The sequence below is a fragment of the Balaenoptera acutorostrata genome, chromosome 20 (genome assembly GCF_949987535.1).
Source record: "Balaenoptera acutorostrata chromosome 20, mBalAcu1.1, whole genome shotgun sequence".
NCBI lineage: Eukaryota > Metazoa > Chordata > Mammalia > Artiodactyla > Balaenopteridae > Balaenoptera > Balaenoptera acutorostrata.
This window is the reverse complement of record NC_080083.1, coordinates 5,609,507-5,633,673: the sequence shown is the minus strand read 5'-3', so window position 1 is coordinate 5,633,673 and position 24,167 is coordinate 5,609,507. Positions and strand designations below refer to the sequence as shown.

Below are 24,167 nucleotides of genomic sequence, written 5' to 3'. Positions count from 1 at the left end.
TCATCTTCATGCTATAAGGGAGTTAACAAATTCTTCTGGAATCCAGGGATTCCAACTTGAGTGCTGTCTCCTCTCACATCAACCAGCAATGTACTTGCCATTGTTTGCCAACAACTTGCAGTTTCTTGCCTACAGTTCATCTGTTTCCATGGAGATAGCTCTGTCCTCCTCATCAGCATCATGCTTCCTGATCCTCACCGGGAACAGTACAGTGAGAGCAGGCAGAGGAGGACCAAGATGGAAGGAAAGTGGTCTCGCGGTATGAGAGCAGGACACTCTGGGTCACGTCAGTTTTGGAGACAAGTGGTCAGGTTAGATACATGTGTCAGTAAACCTCTAGATACACTATAAATTGGATCAATACTATTGATTTCTTCCTAACACATACAGACAAAATGAGATAAGGAAGGTAATTTTACAGGCCAGGACACTCTGGCAAAAATGATGGATGGCCTAAGGGGGACGCCAGGAGAAAGAGGGGCAACTTGAGGCCCCAGAGAAGTGGGAGGTGGGCATGGAAAGAGGACACCAGAGTGCCCTGCACTGGCCAAGCTCTCACTGGGGCACCAGGCTAGCAAGTTCCCATCACTGTTCTGCTGGCTGGTAAACCTGGTGGGTTTGTACGAGCTGATCTAGGAGCTCGACCACCACTTAGGGTCTGTGAGTTCCAGTCAGAACACAGTGGACGCTGCAGACACAGACAAGACAGGGAGTGACCACCAAGTTTATTGAAAACAAGGGACGCCTGGAGTTAGCTTTGCACCTTTATGACAAAGACCACACTTGAGCTCACTGGCCTCTACGCTCCCCCCTCTGGAACAGAAGACCTGCTCTAGGACCACAGTTCTAAAGGGTGGATCTGAGGTTCTTCCCAGCAGCAGCTGCAGCTAATCCAGTTAAACCCTTCCCAGAGACCACTCCTAAAACAGGACCTCCAAGTGACACATTTTCCCCAAGGGGTCCAAGAGAGGAGATGAGCCGAAAGGTGAAGACTTTTCTTTCTCCTGATGCAGAAGCAAGAAAGTCAACCTGCGTGAAATCCGACCCAGAGGCTGAGATATCCTCCGCGTCTAAAACCATGTCCCAGTCTCTCCTCTCCAATCCACGAAAAAATGAGAGAACAGGGATATTTTCTAAGAGATGCAATTTCTCTGGATGGAGCCAAGTTTGTTGTTTTTTTTAAAAATAAATTTATTTATTTTTGGCTGCGTTGGGTCTTTGTTGCTGCACGTGGGCTTTCTCTAGTTGCGGCGAGCGGGGGCTACTCTGCATTGCGGTGCGTGGGCTTCTCATTGCGGTGGCTTCTCTTGTTGTGGAGCACGGGCTCTAGGCGCATGGGCTTCAGTAGTTGTGGCACGCGGGCTCTAGAATGCAGGCTCAGTAGTTGTGGCACAAGGGCTGAGTTGCTCCGCGGCATGTGGGATCTTCCCGGACCAGGGCTCGAACCCGTGTCCCCTGCATTGGCAGGCGGATTGTTAACCACCGCACCACCAGGTAAGCCCGCCAAGTATTTTTAAATGGACCGAGAGACAGACATGGGCTCAGAGAGCTTGGCTATTGAAAGGGCTGAGTTGCTCCGCGGCATGTGGGATCTTCCCGGACCAGGGCTCGAACCCGTGTCCCCTGCATTGGCAGGCGGATTGTTAACCACTGCACCACCAGGTAAGCCCGCCAAGTATTTTTAAATGGACCGAGAGACAGACATGGGCTCAGAGAGCTTGGCTATTGAAAGGGCTTCTTTCCCAAATGGGATCTTTGATGTTTGGCAAGGCTTGAGCTCCAGCTGAAACTTTTCCCACAGCGGGAGCACTTATAGGGTTTCTCTCCTGTGTGAACCCTCTGGTGCCTATTAAAGTTGGATCTCTGAATAAAACTCTTCTCACAGATGGGGCACTTATAGGGCTTCTCCCCCGTGTGGATTTTCTCGTGGTGGCGCAGCCCCGAGAAGTCGCTAAAGCCCTTCCCACACGTATCACACTTGCAGGGCTTCTCGCCCGTGTGGATTCGCTGATGCTTCACGAAGTTTGAACTCCGCAGAAAGGCTTTTTTGCAGGTGGGGCACTGAAAGTACGTCTCTCCACTGTGAGTTCTTTGGTGAAAATCCAGCTGGGAATTCCGGTAGAAGGTTTTCCCACACTCCCTGCAGGTAGGGAGTCTCTGGGCCATGGGAGCTCTCGGCTGCCGTCGCGGGGAGGCCTCTCTCTTCCCCTCCAGCCACGGCGCGGACGGCTCTCCGGGAAGAGGCGGCGGATGCTGACCCAGCTGTGTCCCGGAACTCCTCTCTCGGGGAGAGAGCTGCGCCCCTGTCCCCTCACCATGAAGGTTCTCCTGGGCCTCGGGGAGATTCTCTCCTTCTCCAAAGCATCTCGGCTCATCCTTGCTGAAGAGGCCACTCAGGGAAGTCTGAGGAGGCTCTCCTGAGGCTTGAGGGTCCTGGTCCCTGTAGTTCTCCAAGTTTAAGTTCTCTTTGTCATTCTCCTGTCTGTCCCCTGAAAGGAGAAAGAAGATGTGGAGCAGCTCAATCAGTGGTCTGCCCTGCTTTGCAACTCGTGTGTCAGAGAGAGGGTCATCACAAAACATTAATTCTTTTTACCAAGAGGGCATCGGTGAGTGAAGAAAAACACTGTCCAGCCTGGGCACCTGGCACTCACTTCACGTGTGTCCAGGCTGTGACTCACTCTGGAGCCAAGGAGAACAAGTGACAGCAGAGGACGGCTCCCAGAGGCTGCAGTGGCCACCCCCGCAAAGAAGCAGCAAGTTTCTTAAGCCCAGGAAAAACAAGTCTAGTATATGAGAGTACTACTCTAAAAAAGTATTGGTTTTTATCTAATTATATATAAAAGATAAATATGATCACTAAAAACAATTTGAAAAGCATACAAAAGAAAACCAAATCAACCTCAGTTATACCACCCAGAGGCAACAACTATGAGTATACATTTCCTTCCAGTCTTCATCTAATTTATACATTTGTATGTGTGTATGTACGTATGTATGTATGTCTTTTCTGACACAACCGATATCATACTGTATAAACAGTTCTATATCTGGCTTTGTAGCCTTTAAATTGTAGATGGTGGTACTTATCAATTCCACATGGATTCTCCCTTTCATAAGTCACCCCAAAATTCATGAAATGCAACCATGTGTCATTTTACTGTGGTTGTGACGCACAGTGAGACTGCTGTGTAAAAGTGAACCCCTCGGTCTGCGCTTGAATCCAGCATTCACTTGTGCTTCATTATGTCACATAACAGTTAAATTTTGTTTTTCTCATCATAACTTGGGTTTTTGGTTATTACTACTTAATGATGCATGTAGTAAAGATTTTTATTTTGGTGGTAGAATTTATCTTCAACTTTTATAAGTTACTTTATTCCTGTAGATCTAAAGAAGCTGCTTGCCTTTCTCTTTCCTATATCAGTGTCTTTCAAATTATCAGCTAGAGACCCGGAATCTGCCAGAGAACCAGACCTGAACTTGTTAATTCAGAGCCTTAGAACATGTTCCTCTCAGATGGCAAAGGTACTTTCTCTTTTCTTTAAAGACGCCTTTATAAATATCATTTTAAAGAGCTGAATAATGGCCCACTGTGGAGACGTCATAATAAACACGTAAGAGGAAACATAATGTATTTAAGAGTTCTCCTACTGTGGGAATCTAAATTGTTTGTTATATTTTGCTACTATAAATAATGATGTGATAAGCCTTTTTCTTCATAAATTCTGCCCACATTTCTGATCAGTATCTTAGAGGAGGTTCCTCAAAGTAGAATTACTGTGTCAGTGGGCATGAATGGTATGAAGGCTGTTGACACCTACTGGCAAACCGATTTCCACAATGACTCTGCCACCCTCGGGTCTGAGAGGCTGGCTGGGCAGAGAGGAGGCGAGTGTCCAGTACCTAAGCACTGACTGTGTCTCAAGTGTCTGCCATTTAGGCTGGTGAAAAATGGCTTCTCCTTGGTATACATTTTAATTCTTTAGTTATTAAAGGAGCAGTTTTTTCACACTTATGAGTTACTATTCATACTCCAAGACTGCTGTCCACTTTTTTTCTACTGGGAAAGTCACTTTTTTTCTTATCAGCTTGCATTAACTCCTTCTATATTAAGAAAAATTGTCATTTATCTGTCATGTTCGTGAAAAGAGTTTTTCGCCATTTAGTTATTACTTTAATTTTGTTTGGGGTTACTTTTATGTATAGGAGTTGTAGTCTCTTTCTTTTTTAATACAGTTAAGTCTATTAATCTTTTACTTAATGATTTTTTTCCGTTGGTTTTATACTTATAAAAAGCTTCCCCAGCTTGACGTGAGTCAAACATTTACCTGTTTTCTTCTCTATTATTATTTTATGTCTTTTTCATCTGTTTCCAACTTATTTTGGTATATGACATACATAAAATTTAAGCTGATTCCTCTTCCCAGAGTCTCTTCTCCTTATTTTGCTCATCCCATGGATTTGTTCTGCTTCTTCCTTCATCACATATTAAAGTCCTTTAGAGACCAGCCTCTGTTCCCAGGCTCTGTCTTCTGTTCCATTGGCCTGTGCATCTATTGTTATATCAGTATCCCACTGGGTTAATGAGTTTACCTTTTTAAAATGACATACTCTTAATATTTACAGACCCAACACTGATGAAACATTCTTCTTTCAAACCTTTTTACTGTTCTTGCAGTATTTTTCCTGATAACTACTTAAGAATCATTTTTCCAAATATAGTTGACCCTTGAACAACGAGGGGTTTGGGGCACCCACCCCGGTGCAGTCAAATTCCGAGTGTAACTTTATAGTCAGTCCTCAGTATCCAGGTTCTGCATCCGTGGATTCAACCAAATGCGGATCCTGTACGAATTTATTGAAAAAAATCTGAGCATAAGTGTTCCTGCACAGTTCAAACCTTTGCTATACAAGGGTCAACTGTATATATGTATATAATTTTAATCCTTTGGGAATTTGATTAGAGGTATAGGTATAAGGCTTTTTGAGGCTTACTCACCTGCTGACCTTCTTTACCTGTGAGTTGTTCTTCCATATGGTCAAACAAAATAGCGTATCCACCCTCTCCTGGGACATCCGCCCCCTGCTCTGAGTCCAGATCTGGCAGACTGCTCACTCTTGTACCTCTGAGACCGGACTAGTCCTTTCCCATCTTGGTATCACTGTCTCGTCCCTGCACACCTGGACTCCTGCGTCGGCTGCCCACAGGGCACCCCTCCTCCAAGGGGACCCTCCCGGGCTGTCCTGCACTCGGCTGCTTCCTCAGCCTCTCTCCCCACAAATCCTCTCTCAAGAACCTACAATGGCGTCCCTTTCCCTTATCAAGGCAGGCCGGCTTCATACACTCTCCACAGTCTGGTTCAAGGTAAGATCTAATGGGACCATGTCAGCAGGTGAGATGATGGGAAAGAAAAAAAATAGAATGTTGCCATATGGAGATAGGGTGAGCTGGGTATCACAGATAAACTCCTACCGCATGGGAGTACAGGGGCAATCCCTGTACCTTCCTCTCAATTTTGCTGTGAACCTGAAACTGCTCTAAAAAATAAAGTCTATTAAAACAAATATCCTACTGCAACAACCTCTAAAGCAGCATTTTCAAACTTTTTTTTTTTGTCTGCTACCCATGGTAAGAAATACTTTTATATCGAAATGTAGTACATACAGACGCACATATATAGAATAAAAATATCCTGAAACACTACCTACCCCGACATCTGGTATTTCCTATTTGCATTCTGATATTTTCTATTCGGTATTATCATTTCATTTTTTAAAATGCTGGTTGCAACACTATAAAATATTTTTACAACCTGCTAACTGGTCACAAAATGCAGTTTTAAAAATACTGCTCCAAAGGAATCCTTGTGAAGTAGTATTATGATACTAATTTTATTGCTTAAAATTAAAACCGTATGTCTCATGTGATGCCTGCTCTCTCTGTGGTATTGATATATTAGCAAAGGAAACAATCAGATCCTACTGGGGAGAAAGAATGGCCTGTCATACAGTTCCCATCCATGGTCCTTTTATTCCTCCATGGTTCTGGGATCTTTTGTAGATTTGAGAGAGAGAGAGAGAGTGTGTGTGTGTGCAGGAATGTTTGACAGTTGATTTTACATAACTGCAATGTTTTTAAAAGAATGTAGAAGGCAAAGGGTGATTGCTGTTTTACAGCAGAACAAGTTCATATTTCTTCATACCAGTCTTAAAATAATGTGATTTATATGAAGTATTCGTTGTTGCTACTGTTTAATGAAACTTAGATGCATGGAGATTAGCTAGACCGTATTTTTCTGTTTGTTTGTCTTGTTTATTTTGTACAGGGTGGGTCAATTACCATTCACCATAACCAGAGTAAGAAAAGTCTAGTTACCTTGAACCTTCTTGTTAGGAAGGATAATAGTGGCCTGTTAGATAATCTTTTTTTAATAATAGAATTCAACCCATATCTGTTTTGGTCTCAACTGTACTAACCTTAATTCTCTCTAAGAAAGAAAGCTGTCACAACAGGCAAGAGTGAGGCAACAGATCGGATGCGGGGCTTTCTTCCATGATTAAATATATGTGTCAACAGCCCAGTAGCCAGAGATGAGACCCACCTCGGTACTCAAACTGGACTGACCAGATCACGGCTGGTTAGAACCAATGTAATAGAAACCAAGTCCTGATATTGCCCCACCACCTCCAATATAATGACTGGAGGTCAGAAATGGCTCTGGACCAGCGGAGGATCACTCACCTATGCAGGTGGGTCTTGGGATCTTCTCGCTGATGTGCAGGTGTGGTCCTGTCAGCTCTGCCCCAAACCCAGCTGGATCAGTCAGGTCATGCTTGGGATTGGAAATGCCTGGTACAGAGAGAGATAATCTGTGGGCCTGGATGAATGGGGAGCACTGGGGACCAAGCCGTGTTGCTCAAAGGAGGGCCCTGAGTGCAAAGGGAACTAGGGAAGCTCTGGAGACCACTGAGGATGTGCGGAGCGTCTAAGACACCAGTACTCACGAGAAACCCAGGATATATGGTGAAGGCCACAAAAAGAAGATTCTGGGCGGGAGGAGTCAGACCACCTGGCAGGCTGGTGTGAGGGTCGTGACTGGGACCCCACGCATGGTTGGCTGGGACCGTGGTTAGTAGAAGAGAGCATGCATGGCCGGCCACCGCTGAGCCCCGTCGTAACTCAGCACCTACGAGCTATGTAACAGTGAGCAAATGACTTGATCTGACGCTCACGTTCATCACCTTAAAATGGGAATTCCATCACCCGTTTCACAGATGAGAGGAGTTACTGTACACGAGGAGCCCCGACAGTGCCAGGCGCACAGAGCACGTTCAATACGGGGAGCTGTCACTGTAACTCAACCACCTCCAGCTCCCCAGTTCCCAGCCATGTCTCTAAGGATTTCCTCCACCCAGAGAACATCAAGCAGTGTGGCTGTCTCTAAAGTACACGGAAGATGTCTCCTTCCATCAGGCTGACCCATGCCCGCACCTCCTGAGACCATTTTCCCGTAAGTCTCCAGCATGAGATCCCAGTATTGCTCCTTTTGAGTGGAATCCAGGTGCCTCCACTGCTCCTAGAGAAAAACACAACACCGTGAGTCCAGGGAAGGTTTCCGAACCCTCTGTCCCTGCCTGTGGGAGGCTGAGAAGAAAGGAACGGGCCTTAGGATCCTGGCCATCAGATGGTCTGAGAAAGCACGGGAGGTGCTTCAAGGGGAAATCGACAGGCCCTGCCTCAGTGTTTCTTGCCGTGGTTAGAAAACATTTAGGCTTTAAGTTCCGTGTTTTCTTTTAAGTTGCCTGTTTTTGCGAGTGGAGGAGAAGAGGCAGGAGCCCTTTCTGCGCTCTCCTTTTGCTTCACTCAGTGCTTATCAGAGGCCTTTGAGCAGCGGGAGCCCGCTATTCCCCACGTTTCATTAAAGTCTGGAAATTCAAGAGGGAAAGGAAAGGAATTTTAAAGTGTATTTGTTGGAAAAGCAAGTGCAAATCAGTGAAGGGGTGGGAAGGGTAAAGAATGGCGTCAGGCGAGCTGTGAGTCTCGCTGTGAGACAGACTGTGGCCTCGGAGCAGAAGTGCTGCAGCCGCACACGCTTCGAATCCCCCGACGGTTCTGAGTTTAGGTCTAACAGCAGATCAGTTTTCCTCCAGCGAGTGGGAAATGGAGGGGTTCCCTAGAGCAAGCTGTCCCTTGATTACGCCCAAAACATGCCCTTCTCATGCTATGGAACTGAGCCTGGAGACTCAACGCTGGGAAGGCCATGGAGCTGGGGTCAACTTTTGGGAATCAAATGGCAGTCTCCCCGCCAGGAGGCTGACTGTTAGACACTCAGTTTGTACAGCAGAGTGATGAACAGCACCTTCTCTGGAGCCAGACGCACTGGGATTCAAGTCCCAGGTCTGCCATTTCCAGCTGCGTGACCTTGAGGAAGTTACTAAACCTTTCTGGGCCTCAGTCCTCACCTAATGATAGTACTAGACTCAAAAAACTGTCTGGAGGTTTAACAGAAATAACCAAGTGTGATCTACTTTCAAAGCACCCACTACTTTTCATTCATAGCATTCATCACAGTTTATTAAATATTTATATACATGTATACACACACACACGAACGTATTTAATGAACAGTTGCCTCTGTAGCACATTCGCACCCTGAGAAAAGGATCCTCCACTGTTCTTTCTCAGTTCCCAAGACCGAGCCCAGGCTAGATCAGGCACTCAATGTAAGTTGTCTGGGTGAAACAAAGCCCTTAGCAAACAAGTGCTTGGCAGGCGGTCTGTATTCTCACTATCACTACCACACGCAGCCTATGGGATATCAGTCTCCCAGGGGTTCACAGGGAGAATTCAGGGGTCCTGCACACTCTCGGGAACCCCAAAGTTGAGAACCATCTATTATTGTCATGAACGGCCAGCCAGGCCACAGGCAGCAGAAGTGAGGAGGGGAAGGATGAGAGAAGAGAAGTCACCCTCCATCACACCCAACCCACTACCCGGGGAGGCCACTCCCCATTCTACATTAACTCTGCCCCCAGTACATTAAGGGGACTGGAAATGGCTGAAAGAGAGTGGAGACACCAAAAATTCTTTAACTAGCAGATACTAAGCTCAAAAAAAAAAAAAGGAGGAATTAAATTTCTTAGGGTGAAAAAAGTGAAAAGGTGAAAAGTGGAAAAGTGACCTCTGTATGTTTAACTATTAACTAGAACCACATTTTAAATATGGATCTTAATTTAAAAAATTTTAAAGTAGGAATTTTTCGCAGCTTACTTTGTTAATCTTCTGTGAAGGAAACTACCTTAACAGCCTACTGGAAATAACCAGCTTGAGCAAACACTGCTGAATACAGGAGTCCTCGGTCCTCCTGGTCAAAACACACAGACCCTCACGTCGGCGCTGGCAGAGAAAAGGACGGGCTGCCAAGCGCGGTAACGTCTGCCTGGAGGCCTGGCTCACTGGATACAGGCCTCGTCCACGGGCACCAAAAGAGTAGCCACCCAGCACAGTACAAGGCAGAAAAGAATACAGCCACCAAAACCCCCAAGGGCCACCATCAGCCCTTTCAAAGCCCAGAAAAGAGGCTTCAGGAGTCTCTGGAAGGCGTGCCTCCAGATTAAAGCCACAAACTTACTCAAGGAACTGCCCAGGAGCGAGGGATGCATATGAAGCCCCTTACTTAAGAGACAAGACACCAACTGCAGCCATCTTCATTTTCTGTCATTTTTATAAGAGGAGAAAAAAATCCAAATTCCTATTCTGGAAGGATGGAAGTATGAGATTTGATGGGGAAATAATCTCAATTTCATGTGGAAACAGCACCATCTTGTGGGTTTGTGGGACACTGCCACAACCGACTGGCACACAGGCATCTGCACTGTGTTCCCTCCCCAAGGTTTGAAGACACAGGAACGGGTGCCAGTGCACCCCCAAGTCTGTGAGACTGTCTCTCACTCAGTCACGGCATCTACCACTGTGGACTTCATACCCTGCCGTTGTTCTCGAGGTTCCTAATTTAGGGAAGAGATTAGAGGACATGATTCCTTATACTGTATTTAAACATTCCCTTCAGTTAGTTACGAAAGACTCCATTAAACATCGAGGTCCTTCTGATGCAAATAGTTGTTGTTAGTTTGGGGGAGGGATACTGGGATCGGGTAGGGATGAGTTTTGTTTGTTTGGGGTGAGTGGCTGTCGACCAGTTATCGGCTATATATAGGTAATTTATATATATTTATATACATACATTTATATTTAGATGGTGCTGCTGGTGAGCGTTTGGAATACCTTGACTTCAAGCTTTCCAGAACAAGTCATGGTTAACGTCCTCATGTAATGTAGAGCTAATGTTTAACTCCACTAGTTAAAATATGTTAATAAATTGTATATGCCTTTCATAGGGATACTCTATTTACTATAGAAGCAATAATAATCCTCCAAGTCGACTTAAAATATTTGGCAGAATACCCAAATCTTTTTCACCAAGCAGCCTCCTGCCTAACAGTTTGGTTTCTGCGTACTTAAAAGCAGGAATATGGGCACCCTTGAGTCACTAAAAAGCTGTATCCCTTCCCTTCCCCCTCCCCACCCTCTGCCCAGGGTAAACTGCAAAGCTCGGACTCTGGTTTCTAAATCTTTTGAGCCTGGAAAGCTGAGGCTCAGACACATCTACAGTGGCTTCCCTGTCCTCACCTTCACTCTCAAGTACCCCACGAGGAAAGTCCCAAGAAGAGTTCCCCCAAGGTTTGAAACAATGCTCTGATTAAGGTCTACAGGCGCCTGAAAAAGTTGATTTTTTTTTTAACATCTTTATTGGAGTATAATTGCTTTACAGTGGTGTATTAGTTTCTGCTGTATAACAAAGTGAATCAGCTCTATGTATACATATATCCCCATATCCCCTCCCTCTTGCATCTCCCTCCCACCCTCCCTATCCCACCCCTCTAGGTGGTCACAAAGCACCGAGTTGATCTCCCTGTGCTATGCAGCTGCTTCCCACTAGCTATCTATTTTACGTTTGGTAGTGTATATATGTCCATGCCACTCTCTCACTTCAGCCCAGCCTACCCTTCCCCCTTCCCGTGTCCTCAAGTCCATTCTCTACGTCTGCATCTTTATTCCTGTCCTGCCCCTAGGTTCTTCAGAAAAAGTTGATTTTTATCAAATGCAGCTTTTCAGAGTTGTTCACCACATAATCAAAAGAAACCTGTTCTTGAGACTTCTGTTTACAGCCAAGATGGAGTAACAGGGAATGGATTTACCTTCCTGCTGAAACAACCAAAAACGGGGACAAGATATATGAAACAATGATTTGCAGACGATATACTTTAGGAAGAGCAGAACAGAGATCCCTGTGTGCCCTACAGTTGCCCAAACTTACCACCTGGAGAGGACATCCAGAGCAGCAGAGAGGAGCTCAGGGTCTGGGGAGGCCAAGAGGGTTACAGAGTTCTTAGCAGGGCAGAAGACCAGACCGGGGGAGCTGCACAAAGAGAGAGCTCCGGAGATCTGCAGAGGGTCCCCGCAAGTCAAGGAAAGACCCCCCCTCCCCCTAAAGAAGCAGAAGGCACAGTCCTCAGAGCTCACACAGTGCTGGAAACACTTCATATTTCCAGCAGCCAGAGTGGAAAACGTTGTACATCAAGAAGCATAAGGTATAGTATCACCTCAGTACAGGGGGAAGATTAGCCCTAGACTAAAGGCTTCACTGGTGCCATGTAACAAACTGTATCCAAGTAACTTAGCTGCATCCCAGGGCAGAGCTCAACAACATTTACAGGAATGCAAAAATACGCAGCCCCCAACAATGTAAAATTCACCATGCCTGACACGCGACCAAAGATTACTGGGCATACAAGGAAGTAGGAAAAAACATCTCATAATGAGGAGATCAAACCATCCATCAAAACTGACTCAGAACTGACACAGGTGATAAACTAGCAGACAAGGACATTAATACAGATAAACATATTCCATATGTTCAAGGAGTTGGAGGAAAGATTGAACACATTAAGTACAGACATGAAAGATACGATAAAGCCCAAATTCAAACTTCTAGAGATGAAAAACATCTGAGATGCAAAATACACTGGATGGGATTAAAAGCAGATAAAACACTGCAGAAGAAAAGATTAATGAGCTGGAGACATAAAAATAGAAACTACACAAAATAAAACAGAGATTAAAAAGAGAGAACAGAGCATCAGTCAGCTGTGGGTCAACTTGAAGAGATCTAATGTGTATATACACACGTTAAGATTATACATGTCCCACGTGTGTGCTATTCTCACAGTTCCCAAAGAAGCAGAGAAGGCAGGGAGACAGAAAAAGCAGTTGACGTAACGGCCAAAATTTTTCCAAATTTGGTGAAAGCTATAATCCAGCAGATCCAAGAACTTCAGTGAACCCCGAGAACAAGAAACATGAAGAAAATGACTCCAAGGCTCATCATGGTCAAAATTTTTTAAATCAGAGAGAAACTATTAAAAGCAAGCAAGAAAAATACATTATATGCAGAAGAACAAAGACATGTGGCATGGTTCCATTTTGTGTAAAATTCCAGAAAATGCAAACTACCGTATGGTGACAGCAAGCAGATCAGTAGTTGCCTCGGGACTGGGGGAGAGTAGAGCAGCAGCAGGGAGGGGAAAGGAAACCTTCGGGGGTGACAGGTATGTTTACTATCTTGACTGCAGTTATGGCTTCACATCTGTATATGCCATGTCCAAGAACTTATCAAATTGTACACTTTAAATAAGTGCACTCTAGAGTTTGTCAGTCACACCTCCATAAGTGAGTGGGGGGAGAGGCTAACCTGTCCCACGTTAGATGTAACATTCGAGATCACAAACCGACCCCAACGTGGAGGCCTAGACTAGGAAATGAAATAAGTCTTTTCTCAGCATAACCCAAAGATAATAAAGGGAGACAAGATTGCTTCATCACAGCAACTTCTTCGAGGGCCCAGATTCTATTATTAAAGATGACAATTAGGAAACATTCTGCCTACAAAGAAATATTGAAACTCTGGTTTCATTCCACGTGTATGGCTGTCATCCTGCTAGGCCTTCCTCTCTCCTCTGCTTCTGAGAACGCTTCCCTTTTCAATCCACGGACTGTTGACAGACCCTCAGAGCGAGGTTCTGGGGAACGAGAAGCAGGGGAAGCCCGCTCACCTGAGGTGCCGTGTGGAGAAGGCAGGCTCCACAGTCTTGGTCTCTGACGAGCCTTTCCTCGGGTCGGGCAGGAAGCGGGGAGGCAGCCAGGGCTGAAGGCGGAGACAGGAAGATGGAAGAATCCCGATGTCCTGCCACCCACTAGCCCGAGGGCACAGGTGCAAGCCTCCACACGTTAGAACCAACGCCTGTTCCGCCATCTGTGATCTCAGACTTGTGCTTACCTCCCTAACCCACTCCGACTCCCCCTACCTTCCCAGCAGCCTCACCCGTGTCTCCCCCCACCTCCCTCCCCAGAACCCAAATCCGAAAGGCCTGGCCCTGTCATAAGTGGTTTAAACTGCAGACTTTGAATCCCCAAATCAGAGTGATTCCTGTCTGTCTACCCTGCTTCCGGACTTCCCAGAGACACCCCAACCTGAGCGTACATCATCTCAATTCTGTCTTAGGCCTCCTGAGCACAATCCCGCAACTTCTCCAAGACGGCACCACACACACCACCTGCCCCTCACCTAGTCCGTGTTCCGAGTCGGCCTCCTCTTTCACGATGTGGCTCAGTGGCTCCCCAGACCGGCAGGCTGAGTTCTGAAGCCCCAGCTCCTGAGGCACTTCAACGTGCGCCTCCGCTTCCCCCAGTGGGCAGCTTTCAGGCTCCGCCTTCTGTGATAAGACTTCCTGTCCCAGAACTTGGATGCTGATCTAGAGACCACATGGTGCTAATTACTGAAAGATCCAGAGTAAGGATTTCTGAAAGATACAAAGCTAACCATCTAGAACGCATCATAAGGCAGTCCTTAGGGACACGGGGCAGGGAAAGAAAAAAGCCAGCATTTACTTCTGGTCCAGTGGGAACCAGGGAGGGAAACATCCTGAGAGAGGCCAGAAGCCATGGCCTGGGAGCCCTTCTGACAGGCCACTGATGTTGTGTTTCTAGTGGACAGTCTCCACCAATTAAAACGCAGGCGTCTTTGGAACAGCTTCTCAAACATTCTAAAGATGGAATGGGATGGGAGATTTAGCTTCAATCCCTAATGGCTAAAAAGTGTGGAGAATCTCAGGGAGTCTTAGAATCAGGTGAGGTGTGGGGACACACTGAGATAGTATAATAAGAAATGTGCAACTGGTCTTTGTCCCAGGTTCCTGGCAAGCGCTCCTAAAACCCCTGGAATTTCCTGAAGGGCAGGAGGGCCAGGAGCAACTCCTCCTATGCAGAATGAGCCCCTTTCAACCACCCCTGAGTTGATGCTGATGAGGTGACTCTCGGTGGCCCCTGGACGGCTTCAGGATGGAGGCCGGTCCCCAGAGGAACTAATCAGGTGATCAGAGGGTTGGAACTTCCAGCGCCACCCCTCAACCTCTGGGGAAGGGAGAGGGGCTGGAGATTTTCAATCACTAATGGCCAATGATGAAGCAATCATGCCTAAGTAATGAAACCTCCATAATAACTCCTAACCTGTGGGGTTCAGGGAGCTTCTGAGCTGGTGAATACATACAAGTGCCAGGGGGATGGGGTGCCCAGATGAGGGCGTGGATGTCCCGTGCCACCCCCATCTCCTCCATTTGGCTGTTTCTCAATCATATCCTTTAAAACAAACTGGAAAATATGAGTAAAGTGTTTCCTTGAGATCTATGAGTCACTCTAGAAAACGATCAAACCCAAGGAGGGGGTTGTGGGAACCTTCAAATTTGTAGCCAGTGGGTCATAAGTACGGGTGGCCCTGCAGCTTGTGACGGGGTCTGAAATGGGGTCAGTCTTATGGGACTAGCCCTTATCCTCTGGGGTCTGAGCCAAGACAGACAGTGTCAGCGAATTGGTTGTTGGTGTGGAAAAGCCTACATATTTGGTGCCAGAAAAACAGACAACACCCCTGCTAAGACCCCAGAGGAGCCCTGTGCTTCAGTCAGAGATCACAAAACTCTGTGCTCACCCACTGCCACAGCCTCTGGGGGTCCCCCCTCAAGCTCTCCACGAGGGTCACTGCTTCCTCCCCGCTGCCTGGACACTGCTTCCGCACCCACATCTGGATCTCCCCGGGCAGGATGGTCAGGAACTGCTCCAACGTCAGGATCTCTAGGATCTGCTCCTTGGTGTGAACCTCTGGCTGCAGCCACTGGGAGCAGAGCTTCCGAAGTTGTCTCAGGGTTTCGTGGGGCCCGGACATCACCTGGTAAGGAAACTGCCTGAAAAGCTGGCGTGCAGTCTCAGAGCTGGAGGGCTCCCCGCGAGGGGTGGCGTCTGGCCCAGAGAACGCGGACTCCTTGGCCTTGGCCAGTGGCGGCAGCAGGACTGGAGCCTGCCCCAGCTCCACGGGCATCGTCTGGCTTGGCAAGTCCTTTTAGGTGACGTGCTTCTGGGACGGAGTTGTCCCTGGGGGAACCAGGTCTTCACAGAGCCTCTCACAGGGACGCCGGAGGGGGAGTGACAGTGATGCTACGCAGACGAGAGGGACGCAGTTTCAGAAAAGGACAAAGTCACGCGCCACCTGAGACGCCTCGGAGGCAACCGTGCATCTTCTCAAGTCAATGGACACGCTAATCTATTTTGAAAGATGGTAAACCTGAAGCCACGGAGCAAACCACTACTACCATATCTAAACTGTCATCATCACCCTGACCATTTTTACAGCGTTCTCTCTTGGTCTTCAAAAGGCCAGACCAAGTAGAAGAATGAAACGCACCACGTTAAGCGTTTTCACTGTGGGTTTCCAGGTAAACAGCTCTTCTGCAAAACACTCCAATGTCTGCATCCATGTGTCTGCAGACCAAAAAATAAAGCTGAACAAAGACCTTGATGCCCTAGGAATGAAGGCTAAGGCTGAAATGATCAAATGCTTCCAAAATAAATATGAGGTTGAAGAGAACTCTTCCCCAAAAGGTGCAATGAAATTTCTAAGTGACCTCTTTTGAATGCCATGTTGACAACTGGGAATTTATGAAAAACCTGTCACACTGAAATTTTCAACCCTGGACTGAAAGAAGGTTTAGAATAAATACTGACTACCTCAACAACATTCCTACAGACTTGAAGCAAGTAATCACTCTTTTATGGCGAGTGGTATCAAAATTCAGAAGACAGCAACTAAGACAGTGAAAAGAGAACTATTAAATGGCAAAGTTAATATTAAGATATTTTAAAAGGAACATGCACTATTTCTAGCTAGCTTTCTTGCATGTAATCCTAATATTAGATTATTGGGTCTATCTTTAAATATTATGAAGGAGCTAGAGGTCATCAGTTCTCCATAACATGAACCACAACACTCAATCACTTGGGTGTCTGGCTTAATCAGAGATCAGTACAACACACCAGCTTTTGATGGCTGCTTTTTCCTTGAGGTGTAAGACAACGTCCTCATCCCCACCACTTCACCCAAACAATCCACCCCATATAACAACATCATTTAAAAATAAACAAAAAAAGAAAGCAAATTTTTTTCAAGGGTACAAAAAAGGAAGGAGTAAGGTAAAAAGGATCGATCTAATATTATGTTTCTCATGTGGACCTCACTAACTGTACTTTTTGTTTACGTAGAGACCCATATATTTCATTCATATTCACGCAGCACCCAGAGTGCTACAGCAACGTATGTTCTCAATAATTTAGGAATTCTACTTCTGGTCATGGCAGCCCACCTACTGTAAACAATGACAAAACTGGAGAACACCTAAGAGGCCACTGTTTTCAAGCACTGGCCAACAGGAAAGGTGAGAATGGAATCCCTGAGAGAAGAAAAGCTTGTGAGGAGGGCCATGATCATCCCGCTGTCTGCCGGGGGATGATTTCCTCATCCCAGTGCAGGAGGCTGGAGCTCAAGCAGAGACCAGAGGTCTCACTAAACTGAGGAGGCTGAGATCAGCATTTGGAGCTACTGAAGTGGCTGGGATTGGAAGAACAGGGCAGCGGGGAGGAGGGAGCTATGGGGTGGAGGCGGAAGTCTGTGTGGGGTCCCCTGTGAGTTCTGGCCAAGGGCTGGGCTGCACTCAGTAGGGTGAAACTATGCAAGGTTCAACAGAGAGCAGTTGCTACCAGGTTAAAAGAGCAAAAGAGGGATACAAAAGGCCAGTCAGTGATGAGAGACATGTGCGTTTCTGACCCTGAGAGGAGAGTGACCTTATTAACACTCAAGGCATCCTGAGATACCAGAAAGGCCACATGTTAGGAGTAATGACCATGCTCTAGAGAAAGACTTACTCTAAACCTGCCCTAAAAAACTTAAAGCCAAGCTTCAACAAGATCCACAGAGGAGGTCCAGTCTACTGCTCTATTCTGATCCAGTTAGAAGAATTTGGGGGAATTCCCTGGCAGTCCAGTGGTTAGGACTCCATGCTTTCACTGCCAAGGGCCCAGGTTCAACCCCTGATCGGGGAGCTAAGATTCCGCAAGCCACACAGCCCGGCCAAAAAAAAAAAAAAGGAATTTGGGAAACACCTTGGGCTTTCCAAAGATCTGCCCTAAAACCAAGGCAACACAAGTTGATCAGTCAGTAATTGAACTGCCTGCTAGAACAAAAATCAGCACTCTTCAGAGGAAGATAACAGAATCCTTAGCGTCTACAATGTGCCATCCACAATATCCAGGATGCAATCCAAAATTACTACACATGTAAAGAAACAGGAAAATGTGACTCAAAATCAAGGGAAAGCAGTCAAGAGAAACCAACTTCAGATGGCCTGAGGACTTAAAAACAATATAGTCTTTATGACAGAAGAGATAGTGACTTTCTATAGAGAAACAGAAATTATAAAAAGAAACAAATGCAAATTCTAGAAAATGAACCATCAACCCAGAATTCCACATCCAACAAAAACACCTTTCAAAGAAAGAATTAAAATAAAGACATTTTTCAGATAAATAAGCTAAGAGAATTTTTCACCAATGACTTGTACTACAAGAAATGCTAAAGGACATTCTTCCAGTTTAAGGGAAACTCATATATACAGAAAGGAATGAAGATTTCCAGAAATGGTAAATACATGGTGAATAAGTTTAAGATACTATGCTTTTATTTCTCCTAACTTCCTTAAAAGGCAACTGACTGTTAAGGCAAAAATGACAATAGTATAAGTAGAACATAAGATAGGTAGAAGTAAAAGATATAAAAATAGCACAAAGGAGAGGGTAAATGGAATTAATCTGTTGTTTTTACATTTATGAACTGCTAATTCAGAAACAGAAAGTTGGAAGTAAGAAGTAGTGTCAGGTGAAGTGACAGATGGGAAATGTAAAGGTGTTAAGTGAGGGGCAGGAAATAAGAAATGTGAATTATAAAGTGGTACAATATTAAAGTATACTCTGATAAGTTAAATGTTGATAATTTAAGGATGCATACTGTTAGCTGTAAAAATATTACACAAAGAGGTACAGCTAAAAGCCAATAGACGAACACTAAAAAACAGTCAATAATATACAGGAAAGGATTAAGAGAAGAATAAAAACCAGAAAGATCAAATGGAAAAAAGACAATATGACAGATTAATACCCAACCATATCAATAATTACATTAAATGTAAACGGGCTAAACACTTGAATTATAAGGTTGAGATTGTCAAATTTAAATAAGCGAGACCCAACGATATGCTGTCTACAAGAGACATTTTATGTATAAAGACACAGATAGTTTGGAAATAAAATGGTGGGAAAAAGACATTCCATGCAAACAGCAAGCACATGAAAGCTGGTATGGCTGTATTAGTATCTGACCAAGAGACTTCATGACAAAGAGAAAAAGAGGGACATTTCATTATGATAAATGGGTCAAATCATCTAGAACACAAAGCAACCTAAATGTGTATGCACCTAATATCAGGTCTAAAGGGACAAATCCTCAATCATAGTTGGAGATTTTAACACTGTTCTCTCAGTAATTGATAGAAAAAATAGACCAAAAAAAATTTTAAGGATATAGAAAATCTGAACAACACTATCACCCAAGTTGATGTAATTGACATTTAAACCAACAACTGCAGAATACACATTCATTTCAAGTGCATACGAAGCATTCGTCAAAACAGACCATGTGTATAATTAAGTTTCAAAACACTGGAATCTTAAAGTATAGATTCTCTGACCACAGAGAAATCAATAACCAGAAACCAATAACAGTAAGATACCTAGACTATCCCAATATATGGAAATTGTTAAATAACAATATTAAATAACCTATGACCAAAGAAAACAAACCACACAGGAAATTAAAATATATTTTCATATTGAATGACAATGAAAACACAACATATCAAAAATTGTAGGAAACAGCTAAAGCACTGCTTAGAGAGAAATGAACAGCTTTAAATAAATATGTTAAAATTTTTAATAAATATACACGCATCCTTCACTATCTAGATCTATTTAGATCCTGAGTTTCAAATAACAAGTAGCAAGATTTCAGATAGCAAGAGACTTAGCAGTAGAAATTATTCACATTTACTTAGTTCCTGAATTAAGATAGCAGTTTAGATAACAGGGAAACTGACTTTTAGGGAAAACTATAGATCTTATAAAATATTTAAATCTAATTTCAGCAATTATACTGTCACATAATGGTAGGGGAAATGCCTCGCTTATAGTTAAATTACTTGATAGATGCTTTATAGATTGATATCCCAATGACTTCATGAGAATCTGCTCCTGTTAGTTATGAAAAAAAAATTAAAGATATCCCAAATGTACAGTTGCTATACTTATTAAAGCTATAACAAATTAGAATGAATTTTTAAATGAACATCTAGGTAAGGATACTTACTATGCATTCATATATAAGTAACCATTTGCAGAGCACCTACTATTGACAAAGACTGTCTCCCTAATCAAACTTGAGTCAAGCTGAAGTTGACTGAGTCATCTCTTTGACTAGGACTGGCCCTTGGACTCTGTCCTTGGCACTTACAGTCCAGTTTAGCAAGAATCTTGCTGACTCCAGTTTAGGGAGTCAGCAAGACTTGACATTTGATCAAATTCAACATCCCTTGGTATCTGGTCAAATTCCTTATCGCCCTGGCCTGTCTTCAACAAAACCGGTCAAGTTGGCTTAGCTAGAATCCCCCCTTAACCCAGATGTTTCCTCTTAGTAATTTTCCACCCACTGAGCCCACCCCACCCCTTGGCTATTAAATTTCCATTTGTCCTTGTTGTATTCAATCTCTCGCTCCAATACCACAAAGCCCCACGGTAGCCCCCCTGAATAGTCTGCCTTACCGTTTTTAACGAGTCTCTGAGAACTTTTTCTTTAACACTATGCATCAGCTCCTTATTAGGCCCGGTTCAAGTCGTTTCTAATCCTCACAATTACCCAGCAAGGCGAGTATTACAGTGTACAGGTCAGCAACCTCTGAGGCTCACAGCGGCGGCCAAATTCAAACCCAGGAAGCTCTAAGCCTGTGCTCTGGGGAGGAGAGCTGCAAACCTTTGAATTTGGGGGGCGGATTTGGGAGCTGTCACAAAGGGCTGGAGGGGAGGAGAAGCTACAGGCATTTAGCGCCCCGGAGGCCAGGGGGGATCCAGGCCTGCCAGGCGCCGGGCAGTGCTGCCCACTGCGTTCTCCACCCTGCGCCCACGACGCCAACAGCGCCGGGAAAGAGACTCCGGGCATCAGCCCATCCGGGTTCCCTCTTCCCGAGGCTCACTTCCAGCCTTTGGGGGAAGGCAGGAGGGAGGGGCCCCTTTTCGGTCCCAGTCCAGAGACGTGGCCGGAGAGTCCGGAGGGGCCCACAGGCTCAGGGACGCAGGGCCCGGTCCGGGGTACCGGGTCTCCACGACCCCAGAGTCCACTCACAGCCCCGCCGCCCCTCCCCCGCACTCGCCGCGTCCCCGCGCGCGCTCCTGGGCACTTGGGCGCGCGTCCGCCGGCCCGACCGCCGCTCCCGGAGTTCCGGCCGAGTCCGGCGCGGACGCGGGCGGCGCCAGGCCAGACCCCGGGCTGCCGCGGCCAGGCCTGACCAGCCCACGCGCGCTCACCTCGGCCCGCGGCGCCGGCTCCCGACGCACTTCCGGGAGACGGGAGGCTGCGCGCGCCTCTGGGCCTGGCGGGGCGGGGCGGGGGCGGGGCGGAGGCGCGGGCTCCGATTGGCCTACAGGGTCGCTCCACCCCGCCCGCGCCTCCGCGGCGCCGAGGCCACTGTGCGTCGCCCGCAGCGGGCGGTTGGGTCATTCATTCGAGCTCTGCGCGGTCACTCAGTCCTCACCTGGATGTGTAGTGAGCCCCGGGTCTGGGCCGGGCACTTGGACCAAGCACTGCGAGGGCTGCAGAGGTCGTTTTCGTGACTTTCCCAGACCCCTCTGCCAGTCCCACACCCAGAGCTGAAGCTTTCGGGCCCTATCCCAGGTTCTTAACCGGAGTCTCTCGTCCTTGGGGTTCTCACCTCACTTGGCCTCCCAGGGGCATATGATTTGCCCCGGCCTTGCTCTGTCCCGCTTCTCCAGCTCTCGCCTACTCTGCATTTCCCGGGCGCTCTCCTTCCACCTCCCCTCTTTCAGTGTTGAAGTTCAGTGGGGCGCCAACATCTCTTCCCACCTTGTCTCTTGCCTGTCTGCCCCCCCCCCACCTCACTCCTTCAACGTGGTGTCTTCCTCGCCTCCTCCCTCCCCTTCTTCCCTTTCCCACGTGCCAACAATGGCCAAGTCCTATGATTTTACCCCCTGTCTATCTCTTCGACACCTCCGCTCTGTCCACTCTCTACCCCTACCTCCTTCCCCGTCATTTCTAACCGGAGTAACGGGTGAAGCCCTCACCAGTTTCAGAACTTCCAGTCTTGCCCATTTCCAGGCCATCCTGCACTCGACCACACAGTCATCTTGTGGGACAAAGCTGTGTTAGTAGTAAGTATCAGGTCCAAATCTGGGAGAATGGAGTTGCGTGTGTATCGTATGAATGTTCAATCATGGGCAATTGGCAAACCGTAGAGCATTTAAAAAAGGGGTTGTCAATATGGTGAAGTACCCTGCCCAGGGTTAGGAGGAATGGGAGACATCTCCTCTGAAGAAACAAAGCTTTGGGCGAAGTGGCGGGGGGGATGAGTGGGTCATGATGTCTTCACATAGCTGAAAAACTGACCAGTGGGAAAGGGATTCAGCATGTTTTTCTAGGTCCCAGGGCCTGAGCAAGACCCACTCTGCAGCGAAAATAGTGAAAAATACTATTTCAGCTTAACCCAGGTGGAAGTTTCTGAAGGTGACTTGTGTAACAAAGCTGGTTTTTTTGAGTTCCTGAGCAGATCATGGGTAACAATTTGTCAGAAACATTTAGAGAGACACTTGCAGAGGGTGTTACTTCCAACACCAACGTGCTTTGCTTCTAAGAAATTCAAGAGGTGAGCTGGTTTGGAAAGGGAAGATGATGAGTTTTTATCTTCAACATGTAAGTTTTTAGCTGATCAACATCCAAGGAAGATAACAGTAATTTGAAAGCTTTAATTGGGCCACAGAGCCCTCTGTGAATCTGATGGAAGCTATAAATCTTTTCACAAGGAAAGTGCGCATACATATCTACATACAAAATTTTTCACGCAAATTCAGGGATTTCACAGAGCCCTGAAGTGCATCCTTGGAACCCACGAACTTCAGGTTGAAAACTCTAATTCTTTTTTTTTTTTTTTTTAATGCTATTCTTGTCTGCTTACATTCTTTTTATGTATGTATGTATGTATGGCTGTGTTGGATCTTCGTTTCTGTGCGAGGGCTTTCTCCAGTTGCGGCAAGCGGGGGCCACTCCTCATCGCGGTGCGCGGGCCTCTCACCATCGCGGCCTCTCGTTGCCGAGCACAGGCTCCAGACGCGCAGGCCCAGCAGCCGTGGCTCACGGGCCTAGCTGCTCCGCGGCACGTGGGATCCTCCCAGACCAGGGCTCGAACCCGTGTGCCCCGCATTGGCAGGCAGACTCTCAACCACTGCGCCACCAGGGAAGCCCGAAAACTCTAATTCTTATAGATGGTTCTTGATATGGAAGCTACACTTGGCAGTTTACTAATTTCTTTATAAACTGTCCACTTGCCCCTTGTGATATGTGATCATCACTCCTGCCCATAAAAGTTTTGGCCACTAACTAGGTCTGTTAGTCTCTTGAAGTCTGAGTTGAGACAATTATTTATTATTAACTGTGCATTGCAGTGCTTCTCCTCAGACCAGTGCCAAAAGCATCATTTTGGAAGTTTGCTTAAAAGCTGTATTTCCAGGCTCCACTTCTCAGAGAACCTAATTAGAGGAGAAGGCAAGAAATCTGGGCTTAACATGCCTTCTGTGTGAGTCTGCTGTGCAGCCACATTTGAGAAGCCCTGATTTAGAGCAGTGGTCGCTACACTTTTTTGATCAAGCACCCTTTACCAGTACAACTATTTTGAGGCTAGAGAGCCACTATTTGTATATGTATTTATTAATAAATAATATACATGTATTATTTTGCCTACATAGTCTATATAATAAAACATGTGAATATAAAAGTTAACAAAGACTGAGGTAAGAATGAAAAAATAATATTTCAAAGTACTCATTTTACTTGTTGAATAAAATTCCCACTTAAAATGAGATGGAACAGGCCTCATTATTTGAGCAAATCTTGATTTAATACTCTCATTATACAGAGATTTTTCAGGTCTTGTTCTACCTTCTTTTTTTTTTCAACACTTAGTTTTAATGGTTGTCATAAATAAAAAAAGAAACTTCACAAACCCTCCAAATGGAAAAAGTACATCATTGGCAAAACATTTTCATTTTTCAATACCATCTGTTAATTAAGCAATTTTTGAAGAAATGTGCCTACTAAGAAATTCCAAAAAGTACCTGGTAGGATATTGTATGACCTTAAGCATCACTGAAAATTATCTTCGTGTTCTGGATACGGTTTCAACCACAGAGCCTAAAGTTTACTGAAAGCTGGGATCTCACCTCGTCAAGACTCTCTGTGTAATGTTGATCTGTCTTTTGTTCGTGCCAGAAAAAGAGCTCCTGCCTTCAGGTACAGATGTGGAAAACTTCTGAATTCCATAGATGATTCTTTTTTTTT

The 24,167-nt window shown here is 45.8% G+C and overlaps 1 protein-coding gene across 6 annotated transcripts; it reads right to left on the bottom strand.

Moving 5' to 3' along the window:
* Positions 1–1,567: 1,567 nt before the first annotated feature.
* ZNF18 (zinc finger protein 18) lies at positions 1,568–21,156 on the bottom strand. 6 transcript variants are annotated; one of them, XM_057536525.1, is made up of 8 exons: positions 20,369–21,156; positions 15,852–15,928; positions 15,102–15,710; positions 13,686–13,872; positions 13,174–13,265; positions 7,493–7,577; positions 6,743–6,850; positions 1,568–2,489 (listed from the first exon to the last, which is right to left on the bottom strand). In XM_057536525.1, exons 3-8 carry the CDS (start codon positions 15,486–15,488, stop codon positions 1,723–1,725), a joined length of 1,626 nt encoding a protein of 541 aa, XP_057392508.1. In that variant the 5' UTR covers positions 15,489–15,710; positions 15,852–15,928; positions 20,369–21,156; the 3' UTR covers positions 1,568–1,722. The 6 variants fall into 6 exon arrangements, with proteins under 6 accessions (XP_057392508.1, XP_007175348.2, XP_028020580.2 ...); XM_007175286.2 differs by having other exon boundaries at positions 15,102–15,928; XM_028164779.2 differs by having other exon boundaries at positions 7,493–7,571; positions 15,102–15,928.
* Between the last annotated feature and the right edge of the window lie 3,011 nt (positions 21,157–24,167).